At 37.1% G+C, this 12,258-nt stretch overlaps 1 protein-coding gene across 1 annotated transcript in view; it reads right to left on the reverse strand.

Moving 5' to 3' along the window:
* Positions 1-675: 675 nt before the first annotated feature.
* The window catches only part of LRRN1 (leucine rich repeat neuronal 1), a 36,903-nt gene continuing 25,320 nt past the window's right edge, over positions 676-12,258 (reverse strand). The window contains exon 2 of the mRNA XM_036075542.2: positions 676-3,901. Within this exon, the coding sequence (XP_035931435.1) occupies positions 1,473-3,623 (2,151 nt within the window). The 5' untranslated portion in view covers positions 3,624-3,901 and the 3' untranslated portion in view covers positions 676-1,472. The remainder of the gene's footprint in view (positions 3,902-12,258) is intronic.

Consider the following 12,258-nt stretch of genomic DNA (forward strand, 5'->3'; position numbering starts at 1 on the left):
CTAGCTTGTTTTCTGTCCGAAATTTCACACACACATTTCCCAGGAAACACTTAATTCTGCCAAACTGTCTCTATATATTTTTTTGGCTGAAAAATGCCAAATATACAGAAGTTGTTCTGTTTTCTATTAACCATTTTGTCTCAGCAGATATCTTCACATGGATGTATGGGCTAATATGAGTCTAAGCATATAGAAAGCCATTTAAAAAGGAATAACATGTAATATATTTTGGAATACTGCATAGCTCTATGTTTTAGACTTTGATGGAGAGTGTGGATACTACTAAAAAAATTCAGATTTTAACAAAACCCTTACAGAAAAGGAATGTGACATATCTATCTCCTTATAAATGTGTCTTATCTCTATTTTTTTTTAACCACATTTAGTGATGCATGGGATAGAGTAATATGCCTTTTTGTTCGTAAGGATGTTTCCCTCCATTAGGTCTGATCAGTAATATTTAAAATATAGAAATCCTTTTCATTTAAAATATCTTCACTAAAATAGATATTTCTTCCCTTAGAAAAAGAATTCAAAACTTTTTAGGGCCTAGTTTTAAAAAGCATCATGCTTTAGTTGATTCATTTTGGTGGTTGTTTTAGGGATGTGAAATATATCACCACTGCAACTAGCAAGAACTATAAATGATACATTATTGCAAGTGTTCTAAAAAAATCAGAACAAAACTAATTTATTATAGTTCTGTCTTCATTATACACCACATGTTGGTGAGTTAAACACAACAAAATTGTCTTTTCTTTTAAAAGTGTCTACTAAAGATAAAAAGAATAAGGTAACAATTAACATGTAGTTTGTTACATTAAAAAATCTGATATACATATTTCTATTGCCTGTTAGCTTATTCTTAGCCTCTTTAACTATTACAAAAAAAAGAAAAATCATTGTTCAAAGGCAAACATTCAATTCAGTTGATACAACATTACAGTACAGTCAACTAACATCATCCAAGGAAGGTAACAAGTCTAGCCTTAGCTTCTTGAGTTAAAAGTCTGTAGACCAGATTGCTACAAAAGGTTCAATGCTGCTTCACACTGTATGTTAGCTTTTTGGAGGACATGGTAATTTCTACTGATGGCTTCAGAAGAAGGGGTCATGCTATTGGTAAAAGCACAGGGGAACCCCAACCTGTCATTAATAATTTTATTGAGCATCGTAGTTAGAACAACATTATTGAGTTTAGCACAACAACTAAAACAAAATAATCATAATCATAATCATAATAATGATAAGAATAAAAACCAAACACAAACTGGAAGCCTAGAGATGCTGCCAGCCGTGTCAAACCCTTGCGATACGCTATACTAAAAAAATTTGAAATATCCACCCGTCCTCTCCACTCTGCCACAAACTAGCAAAGTCAAAAATACAAAAGTCTTCAACTTGTTACTTTTGCAGAATAAAGCAAAAACGTCTTTGTGCTCCTTACTACCAGAAGCGAAATATCCACTGAGTTACCACATGTAATAGCTTCTGGATGTGTCAACCTGGGTTGGCTTGGTGTCTGCAGAACCATCTTTGTCTTTCTCACTGTCACCTTCCCAGAGGTTAATGAGTGGTGGGTATAGCTCATTTAGTGGGATTGAAGAAGTTTTTTGCATATACTTTTTTAATGAATGGTGGTAGTTTTTTCTCTTAAACCTTTTGGCAATGTACACAGCAATGGACGCAAGGCTAATGACGGCAAACATGGACCCCATTACTGCAGCAAGGGCCGTACTTGTTTCTTGATCAGAAATGTCCAGTGCAAAGGCGGCATTTTTAGTTGTGACATTAACACATGACTTTTGAGTCTGCTGATGAATATTGGACACTGTGAGACACACTTCATAATCTGTGGAAGGCTGCAGATGTGTTAAGTTGTACTCATGAACATCTACTGGGACCCTGGCAGTATATGTTATGTGAGGATTGTCAATCTTCATGGTGGCAGATGACCATTTTAAGTTTGATGTCATGACATTGGAATTAACTTTCCAGGACACTAAAATGGAATGAGATTCTGTCTGCTTGACATATATTTTCAGCACCTGGGTACCATCCAGAAGGGTTCCATTAACCTTAATTGTTACCACACGCGTGTCGGCCCCTTCCACATTCTGGGCAACACAGGTGTATCTTCCTGAGTCTTCAGTTTGTATGTTAGATATTTCTAAAGTACCTTCACTACTTAGCTTGTATTTCTCTGAAAGTGTATCCACAGTTATCTTATTTCCAAGAGGAGTGACCCAGTAAATTTCGGGTTCTGGCTCAGCCATGGCTCGACAGTCTAGGAAAACCGTTGTGCCGATATCCATGTTTAAATGATTTGGGAATGTGTCATGAGATATCATTGGGAGGCACTGTTCACTTGAATCCTGGATTAAAACTTCCTTTACCTGGTGCCCTCTATATTCAGGTGGCATGGCGCAAAACATGGACAAGGGCTCCATGAAGCGGATGTTGGTCTTGTTGGAGTTAATCCAGTGGATGACACAATCACACCTCAGGGGATTGCTGTGGATACTGATCTCACGAAGATTGGGAAGGGATTCTACCGTCTTTTGGTAAACGGCATTCAAGGCATTGTTGTTCAGCATCAAGCTTTCTAGGGCAGGAACACTTCGAAAAGCCAAGCGGTGGATATAAGATAATTTGGGGTTATTGGTGGCTTCTAACTTTGTGAGTTCAGGCAAGTTATCAAGGGCATAACGATCCACAGAAACGAGTTCCCCCATATTGTTGATTCCCAGTTCTTTTAGCCGAAGCATATTTTTGAAATCCCCTTCTTGGATTTTGTGAATGGGGTTTTTGTTGAGGTCTAAGAATTTTAAATTTGGAACTTTTTGCAGGGCAAGCTGAGGAACCTTGACCAGTTTGTTATCATAAAAAGACAAGCTTTCAAGGCTGTCCAAGCCCACCAAGGCATTTCCAGGAATATCAGTGAGATACATTCCTGCCAAAACCAGGCTTCTCAAATTTGAGAGGGGTTTAAAGTTCATATCTAGAATTCCAATCACGGGGTTTTCCCCAATCATGAGAATTTCCAGGTTGGGTGTTGAATCAAACCAGCGGCTATCGATAACTTTCAATTTATTGGAGTTCAAATGAAGCCTTAAAAGATTTTTTAAGCCTGAAAAAGCATTAGCAGAAATAGTGCTAATCTGGTTATGGTTGATATAGAGTTCTTGAAGGTTGCTGAGGTCTTGCAGACAGTAATCAGTCATTTCTGTAATCTGATTTTCCTCCAAATGTAGAGTAGTGAGCTGGGTCAGGTTTGCCAGCCCTACCTCCTTAATATTTGTAAAGTTGTTTTGGGAGAAATCTAGCTCAGTCAAGTTGAAAAGCTGCTGGAGCTCATCCACGGTCTTTGCGATGTTATTGCTCTGTAAGAGAAGCACTTGGGTATCACTAGAAAGGTTGCTGGGAATCCTTGTTAAGCGGAGATCATTGCAATCAACAGTAGTGGCTTCTCTATATGTTGACTGCGGGGTAAACCAGGGCCTAATTTCACATACACAAAGTTGTGGACACTCACTATTTTGTAGGGAAGACCCAGTTAATGAAGTCATTAGCAAGCCCAGCACCAGTTGGCAAGCTGCTAAAACAAAGCTCATCCTAGCCATCCTGGCTTGCCAAGCAAGCTCAACTCCTGACACCCCTAAGTTTTAACAAAAGTTGAACACTAGATAGTGGTATGTAGGACAGCAAGCAGAAAATGTAAACATTCAAGCAAAGTCTTGGTTGAGATGTGTAAAATTCCGGAGTCCAAAGGTATGGTTTTCAGGAGTTTTCAAAAGGCAGGAAGCAATTGGGAGTCTTTTAACTGTGTCTCTCAATTCCAGGCATGCCCACAGCTCTGTGGTATAAGTTACTTCCGTCAAATCAAAGTCTGGAGATGTGCCTGAAAATTAGATTAGGACAGACGTTATGTTTTTTTCCATATACTTTCTATATTATAGATTTTCTTTTGTCTACTAAAAAGGCATAATCACAAATCTATTAACAGAATGTTCAAAGTAACTACACAAGCTTTTAAGTTACAGTATAGTTTTCTACATTCCAGTTACTACACTAAAAATAGTTACCACTTTTACAATTTAATTGGGTAAAATTGTCAAATGCACACACATACTCACATTTAATAGGGACACTCAGAAAAACATACAGATGTCATTTTTTAAAAAACAAAGTTGGCTTTAAAAATTGCAAGGCTCCAAAAAGTCAAAAGCAAAGCATGAAATGCAGTTTATAAGAGACTCAAAGTTCATTTTTGGATATTTATATTTTATTTTATTATTTTTTAAAAGATTTTATTTATTTATTTGAGAGAGAGAGAGAAAGAGAGAGAGAGCACGAGAGAACACAAGCAATGGGAAGGGAGAAGCAGGCTGCCCATGGAGCAGGGAGCCCGATGCAGGGCTTGATCCCAGGAGTCTGGGATCATGACCTGAGCCAAAGGCAGATGCTTAACCAACTGAGCCACTCAGGCACCCTTAATTATTTGTATTTTAACTAATAATTGTTTTTATTTGTTTTCAGCAGTTTTTCTTTTCCAAATGGTATATTCTGTAGATATATTCAGCCAATGCTCTTCTAGCTCAGTTATTCTTATGCAAAAAATAAATTTAATACAACTACAAAAAGAAAATGTCGGGGCGCCTGGGTGGCTCAGTCGGTTAAGCGACTGCCTTCGGCTCAGGTCATGATCCTGGAGTCCCGGGATCGAGTCCCGCATCGGGCTCCCTGCTCAGTGGGGAGTCTGCTTCTCCCTCTGACCCTCCTCCCTCTCGTGCTCTCTGTCTCTCATTCTCTCTCTCGCAAATAAATAAATAAAATCTTTAAAAAAAAACAAAAACAAAAACAAAACAAAAAGAAAATGTCAGTTTTTCTTATATTCTAATAGTCACAGCTGATCTTGACTGAATAAAATAGTCAAAGGATTTTACCCCACTATTATCACTGATCTTCATGAAAAACACACACATACCTACACATGTTTCATTTCAACAATCTCATGGGAATGTCACTGGCCACTTAGTAGCTATAAAGCATGGATATATTGGATATGTTCTTTTTTTGGGATATATTCTTTAATATCTTTAAGCCTCAGCTTCTTCAACTATATAAGATAAGGTTGGATTATCAAGGGAATTAAAGGAATCTCTATAAAGCTCAAAAAGTTATTTATATTTATTGTCATCCTTTTTTTTTTTTTTAAGATTGAGGGGCAGAGGGAGAGGGAGAGAATCTTAAGCAGGCTCCATGCCCAGTGTATGAGCTTCACGTCAGGCTCACAACCTGAGCTGAAATCAAGAGTCAGACACTTAACTGACTGAACCACCCAGGCATCCCTATTGTCATCTTATTATATCTCTCATCCATATTAGTTTTAGCTGAATAGTGGTTGTTAGAGAACAAGTAAATGAAGGAAAGCTGGGGACATTTGATTTTATTTAGTCATTGTCTATTGGTTTTAATAAGGTCTTCTGAGGTCAAATATGTATTGCTCATCTGCTTATAAAGATAATATTAGCAGTTAATGGTTCTAGTTTCCTGGATTCCAATCAGGTATAAAAAGCCACTGTGGATCCATTGTCTATCTTGCTTTCTCAAAACGAGGCCCATCATTCCTAAGCTATTAAAAGTAGAGTTATATATTTCCTTACATTTGTCTTTCTATGATGAACTTCAGCTTTGAGTCCTGAAGGACCTTCAGTGACTAGTGTTTTCTTTGGCCTCATAAAATTACTGTAAGGATTCAATAAAATACAGCATATAAGGTACTTGAAATCTAGTGTCCAACACATAGCAAACTTTTGATTCATATTTACTGCTATTACTTTGTACTTTGCAAAACACAGTTATCCTTGTGATTGACCAAGAAGCAAACTAATACAAGCAGCCAGTCCTAAAAGTTCTGTATTCGTCATATTTCAGTAGAAAGAAAGAGAAGTCCTACATTTCTGTTGTTGTTATACAAAATATGCAAATTAAGCTATGGTCTAACAAGATGGTATTAAAAAAAAAATCACCCAACCCAGATTTGGCAGTTGGAGGAAGAAGAAGGAAATGAATGCGTTGCATAATGCTGATGCTGGATACTTGCTATTCTTTGTGGGGAGGAAACACACTGGCATTCTCCTCTACCTAATCTGGCTATTTTAGCATATATTATGTACGTACAAAACTTTTCAACATTATAAAACTACCTGATTCTGACTTTTATCTGGAAATTCCATAAAATAAAAACATATTTCAGAGAATAATAATTTTCCAAATATTATTGCCTCCACAAATTTATTCCACTCTTTTTGTTTCCGTTTAGAATAATCCTAAAACATGTATAATGACCACAGTAAATTTTCCATTAAGATTTCTACCACATGTTATTGCTTAATTTTACGTCAAAATAGAAAACCAAAAAAAAAATCTACTTTTCATAACTCTGAGATGGAATTTCCACTAATATTTATGTTTTGACTGAATTTAAGGAAACAGCAAAAAGTAAGTATGCGTCGAAGTTGTGTGAGACTCCCAAAACCATCTGTTGCCATTGAAAAATATCTTTTATGGGGCTATGCTTTGGATATTTTCATGAGTAATGCCTCCATTTTAGTTTAAAATATATGATGAGGTAATTGGATTGCAATACTCAAATTTCTGTTTGACATACACATTCCTCTTTATTTTTATTTATTTATTATTGTTATGTTAATCACCATACATTACATCATTAGTTTTTGATGTAATGTCCCATGATTCATTGTTTGTGCATAACACCCAGTACTCCATGCAGAACATGCCCTCTTTAATACCCATCACCAGGCTAACCCATCCTCCCACCCCTCTCCCCTCTAGAACCCTCAGTTTGTTTCTCAGAGTCCGTCGTCTCTCATGGTTCGTCTACCCCTCCGATTTCCCCCCCTTCATTCTTCCCCTCCTGCTATCGTCTTCTTTTTTTTTTTTCTTAACATATATTGCATTATTTGTTTCAGAGGTGCAGATCTGTGATTCCTCTTTAAACAAACCAACAAACCACACAAGTTGAGAATGTTCGACACCATATCAGACATAGAGGGAAGACATTTTCCTCTCCCAGCCTCTTTGAGAGTGGAGAATGAAACTTCCTTGACACAAAAGGAGGTGTTTTAAGATGTTTCTAGTTGTATGCCATTCTGATTCTCTTTAGCATATTTTCCAGCCTAATTTTTGAACATGACATTATACATAGAACAAAGCTTCATAGAGTGCTTAAACCATTTTGTATGTTTGAAACATAAGGCATGTCTCAGAAGTTATTCACTAACAGTGTTTAAAAGTAAATCCATTATCACAACAAGAGTAGAAAACTATAGACCAATGTCCCTGATGAACACTGATGCAAAACTCCTCCACAAAATACTAGCAGATTGAATTCAACAGTTTATTAAAAGGTTTATACACCGTTTCATGATAAAAACACTCAACTGACTAAGAATAAAAGAAAAAACCATATATGAAAAACCCACAGCTAAAATCATAATCAGTGATGAAAGAATATAAGCTTTTCCTCGATGATCAGGAACAATGTAAGGATGCCCACTCTAGCTACTTCTATTCAACTTAGTATTGGAAGTCCTAGCCAGAACAATTAGACAAGAAAAAGAAATAAAGCATCCAAATTGGAAATGAAGAAGCAAAATTCTGTTTGCAGATGGTATGATCTCACATGTAGAAAACCCTAAAGATGTCACAAAAAACCCTAAACTGTTAAAACTAATAAACAATTTCAACAAAGTTGCAAGACACAAAATACATAAAATCAATTGTGTCTTTGTACACTAACAGTGACCAATCCAAAAAGGAAATTAATAATCCAACTTACAATAGCATCAAAAGAATAAAATACCTGGGAATAAATTTAACCAAGGAGGTGAAAGACTTGTGCACTGAAAACTACAAAACACTGCTAAAAGAAATAAAGTATTCAAATATATAGAAATATATCCCATGTTCATGAATTGTATTGTTAAAATGTCCATACTATCCAAAGTGATCTACAGATTCATTGCAATCCTTATCAAAAGCTCAATCACAGTTTTTGCAGAAATAGAAAAAAAAAATCTTGGGTGCCTGGGTGGTTCAGTTGGTTAAGCGTCTGCCTTCGGCTCAGGTCATGATCCTGGGGTCCGGGGATAGAGGCCCGCATCGGGCTCCCTGCTTAGTGGGGGAGTTTGCTTCTCCCTCTGCTGCTGTCTCTCTCTCTCTGTCAAATAAATAAATAAAATCTTTAAAAAAACCTTGAAATTCATATGGAATCTCAAGGGACCCCGAATAGCCAAAACAGTCCTGAAAAAGGACAAAGTTGGAGGCCTTAACACTTCATGAGTTCAAAACATACAATAAAGCAACAGTAATCAAGATGGTGGGTTACTGGCATAAAGAGAGACATATAGACCAATGGAAGACAGAGCACAGAAATAAACTCTCCCATATATGATCAAGTGATCTTTGATGAAAGTGCCAAGACTACACAATGAGGAAAGGATAGTCTCTTCAACAAATGGTGTTGTATATCCACATGCAAAAGAATGAAGTTGGACCCTTACCCTATACCATATACAAAAATTAACTCAAAATGAATTAAAGACCTAAATATAAGACCTAAAACTGGAAAACTCCTAGGAGAAAACATAGGGGAAAAGCTTCAGAACATTGGAGTTGACATTGATTTCTTGGAATATAACACCAAAAGCACAGGCAATAAAAGCAAAAATAGCAAATGTGACTAAAGCAAACTTAAAAACTTCTGCACATCAAAGGAAACAATCAACAGGTTGAAAAGACAATCTACTAAATGGGAGAAAATATTTGCAAATAATATATCTCATAAGGGACTAATGTCCAGTATATATAAGGAAATCCTATAACAACTACCATAACAACAAAACAAATAATCTGATTAAAAATTATGCAAAAGATTTAAATAGTTCTCCAAAGATATATGAGTGGACAATAAGCATATGAAAAGATGCTTAACATCACTAATCATAGGGAAATATAAATTAAAACCATAATGGGATATGACCTCACACCCATGAGGATGACTACCATCAAAAGAACAGAAAGTAACAAGTGGAGGGAATGTAAAATGATGCCTCCACTATGGAATATAGTATGGGGGTTCTGAAATAAATTAAAAATAGAATTACCATATGATCCAGCAATCCCACTTCTGGGTATATATCCAAAAAAATTCAAAGCAAGATCTTGAAGAGATATTTGCACACCAGTGTTCAATGCAGCACTATTCACAACAGCCAAGAGATGGAAACAACCCATATGTGTATTAAGTGGATGAATGGAAAAAGAAAATGTGGCATATACACAAAATGGAATATCATGCAACCTTAAAAAAGAAGGAAAACTTGTCATATCTACAATGTGGATGAACTTCCAGGACATTATCCTAGATGAAATAAGCCCATCACAAAAGGACAAATACTGTATGATTCTACTTATATGAAGTATCTAAAGTTGTCAAAATTATAGAAACAGAAATTAGAATGGTAGTTGCCAAGGGCTGTGGGAAGGGGAGGGGGGAATTTGTCCTTAATGGATATTTAAGTTTTACAAGATGAAAAAGAGAACTCTGTTGTACAACACTACTGAATTGTATACTTAAAAATGGGAGCTGGAAAGTTTAATGTTATTTTTTTATCATTAAAAAAACATGAATCCATTATAATTCAGGCCAACTTTTATCACATACATGCCAACTGATTAACTTAAATTCTGCAACAAATAAAAAATGGCTGGTAGTTTTTTTTTTTTTTTTTTTTGAAAAGTGGAATTGCTTTCTTCTAGGGCTTACTGGGCTAAGTTGGTCAAATGTGAGAAGAAAATATCCTGCTAATTTCTAGAATGATGTTCCATAAACAAGTCTGGCAGTTTAAAGAAACAATCCCTTAAATAAAAACCCATATCTTTAAAGGCCCAGAATTGGCAAGGGATGCATTTCAAATAGGCCCACAAACAATTATATAATTACATTTGATGCTTCTTTTTCCAATAAGATATGTTTAGGACACTCTGCTCTGAATATAAAATTCCAAAGGAAATGGACTGCATGGTCATCACCAGCAGTCAATTTGGCACTGATCCCCATTTTCCCCATAGAATCATATGAGATGGGATGTTATTTTAACAAAATCACCGTATTTAGTATGACTTGGGGTTGGATCCTTATGCATTAAGTTCTTATGAAGTTGGGTGAAAGAAATAAGCAATCACAATAACATGATGATTAGGTTAATTCTAATTATATTAAAACCCAGATAGCTCTCAGTTTGTAGAAAGAATTCTGTCTTGGGGGATCAAGTGATCTGTATTCAGATTCTGACTTCTTCACTTACTACCTTGTATAAACTATGGAAATTCTCTCAGTTTCTGTGCCTAAATTAAGGCTAATTATACATATTTCATATATGAAAATTATGATAACTAAAGAGCCTGGGAAAGAGTCCAGCACGGAGTGAGCCCTCAGATACTTATTTGAATCTCTGGAACCTCATCAAGTTTGCTATTAAATTTCATTTTCACCCTGCAGGAGTATTGGGAGGTAATGAATAAGCAAATCTCTTTAAGACCTTTGGGCATGACAGGTGTTTGGAAAAAAGTTGTGGTTATTTTTTACCATTTCCATTATATTTTCAACCAGTATTATTGGAATTAAGTGTTAGAAATTCAGAGACCAAATATGGCACTGTGCTAAATTAAAACCCTATGCAGGCAAGCAAATTATGGAATACAAACCTCCAACCTGGAAATTAGCATCCTTTCGTAGACATAGTAGTCACAGCAGTGAAAAACTAAATTTCTGACCCCCCTCCCCCCTCCCCGAAAATGAAGAAAAATGCCTTCTTAGGACATGTGCTTTTATGCGTACTGGCCAAATTCACTGCGTACGTGTTTAGGAAAATCAGTTTTTTAGTCTGTTGGTCCCCAAATAGATCCAGAGCTAATGCAGCATTCAAATTTGCTTATCTTCTTTTAGGTATGGCTTAATAATGGGACAATGGGATTTTTGTTCAATGAAGCTTTCCTTCTGGTTAAAAAATGCAGTGTCTCAGGGCACCTGGGTGGCTCAGTCGTTAGGCGTCTGCCTTCAGCTCAGGTCATGATCCCAGAGTCCTGGGATTGAGCCCCACATCGGGCTCCCTGCTCTGCGGGAAGCCTGCTTCTCCCTCTCCCACTCCCCCTGCTTGAGTTCCCTCTCTCACTATGTCTCTCTCTGTCAAATAAATAAATAAAATCTTTAAAAAAAAATGCAGTGTCTCAATACAAATTCTCCCTGTAGCCACTGTGTTGTGGGGGCATGGGAGCAAGGTGGAGCCAGACTGCATTCACTGGATTGACCTCCCAGAAATAATTTCCTATGCTGAAGGCCACCTTGACTTCTGCTGCAGGTACAAGTGGCTGATTGTTAGGCTCAAAAGGCTATACTTTTTTTTTTTTAAGATTATTTATTTGAGAGAGAGGGAGCGCAAGATCCGGGGTGGGGGGCAGGCAGGGGGAGGGAGAGAGAGAGAGAATCTCAAGCAGACTCCCCTCTGAGCGCGGAGCCCAATGCGGGGTTCAATGCGGGCTCAATGCAGGGCTTGGTCTCATGACCCTGAGACCATGACTCTAGCCAAAACCAAGAGTTGGTGAGATCGTGACCTGAGCCAAAAGCAAGAGTCAGCCACTCAACTGACTGAGCCACCCAGGTACCTGGCTATCAGCTTTTGGAAACAGGAGTTTAGAGTGAAAAGTGTGGCTTCTGGAGACAAACCTGGTTTCAAATTCAGTTCTGTGACCTTGGGCAAGTTACTGAAGCTTTCTGAGTCTCAGTTAATTTTTTTTTTAGAAAATGGAGATCATAAAACCTATTTTGCAAAGGTGGTGAGAGAATTAGGATGAGATGTTAAATGTAAAGCTTCTGGCAGAGGGCCTGGCACATAGCAAGTGCCCGAGAGGTGTTAGGTATTATTATTTACAGGTTTGATGTCTCACTGGATCTAGTCTTTCTAATGGGTGTTGAGTATGAAAGGAGTAGCAAGTTGAAATCAGCAGAGGGTACCTTTTGTGGTATTAGCAACCGTGAGTTCTGAAAAAAGCCTGGCGAGGCTTTTTTAACAACATAGATGGCTAGTGTAGGTAGAGCCAGACAGAGAGAGATGGCAGCAAATTCTTTCTGGAGGGTATATTTTATTTTCCTTGGGAAGGAAATAAGATATT

The sequence above is a fragment of the Halichoerus grypus genome, chromosome 1 (genome assembly GCF_964656455.1).
Source record: "Halichoerus grypus chromosome 1, mHalGry1.hap1.1, whole genome shotgun sequence".
Taxonomy (NCBI): Eukaryota; Metazoa; Chordata; class Mammalia; order Carnivora; family Phocidae; genus Halichoerus; species Halichoerus grypus.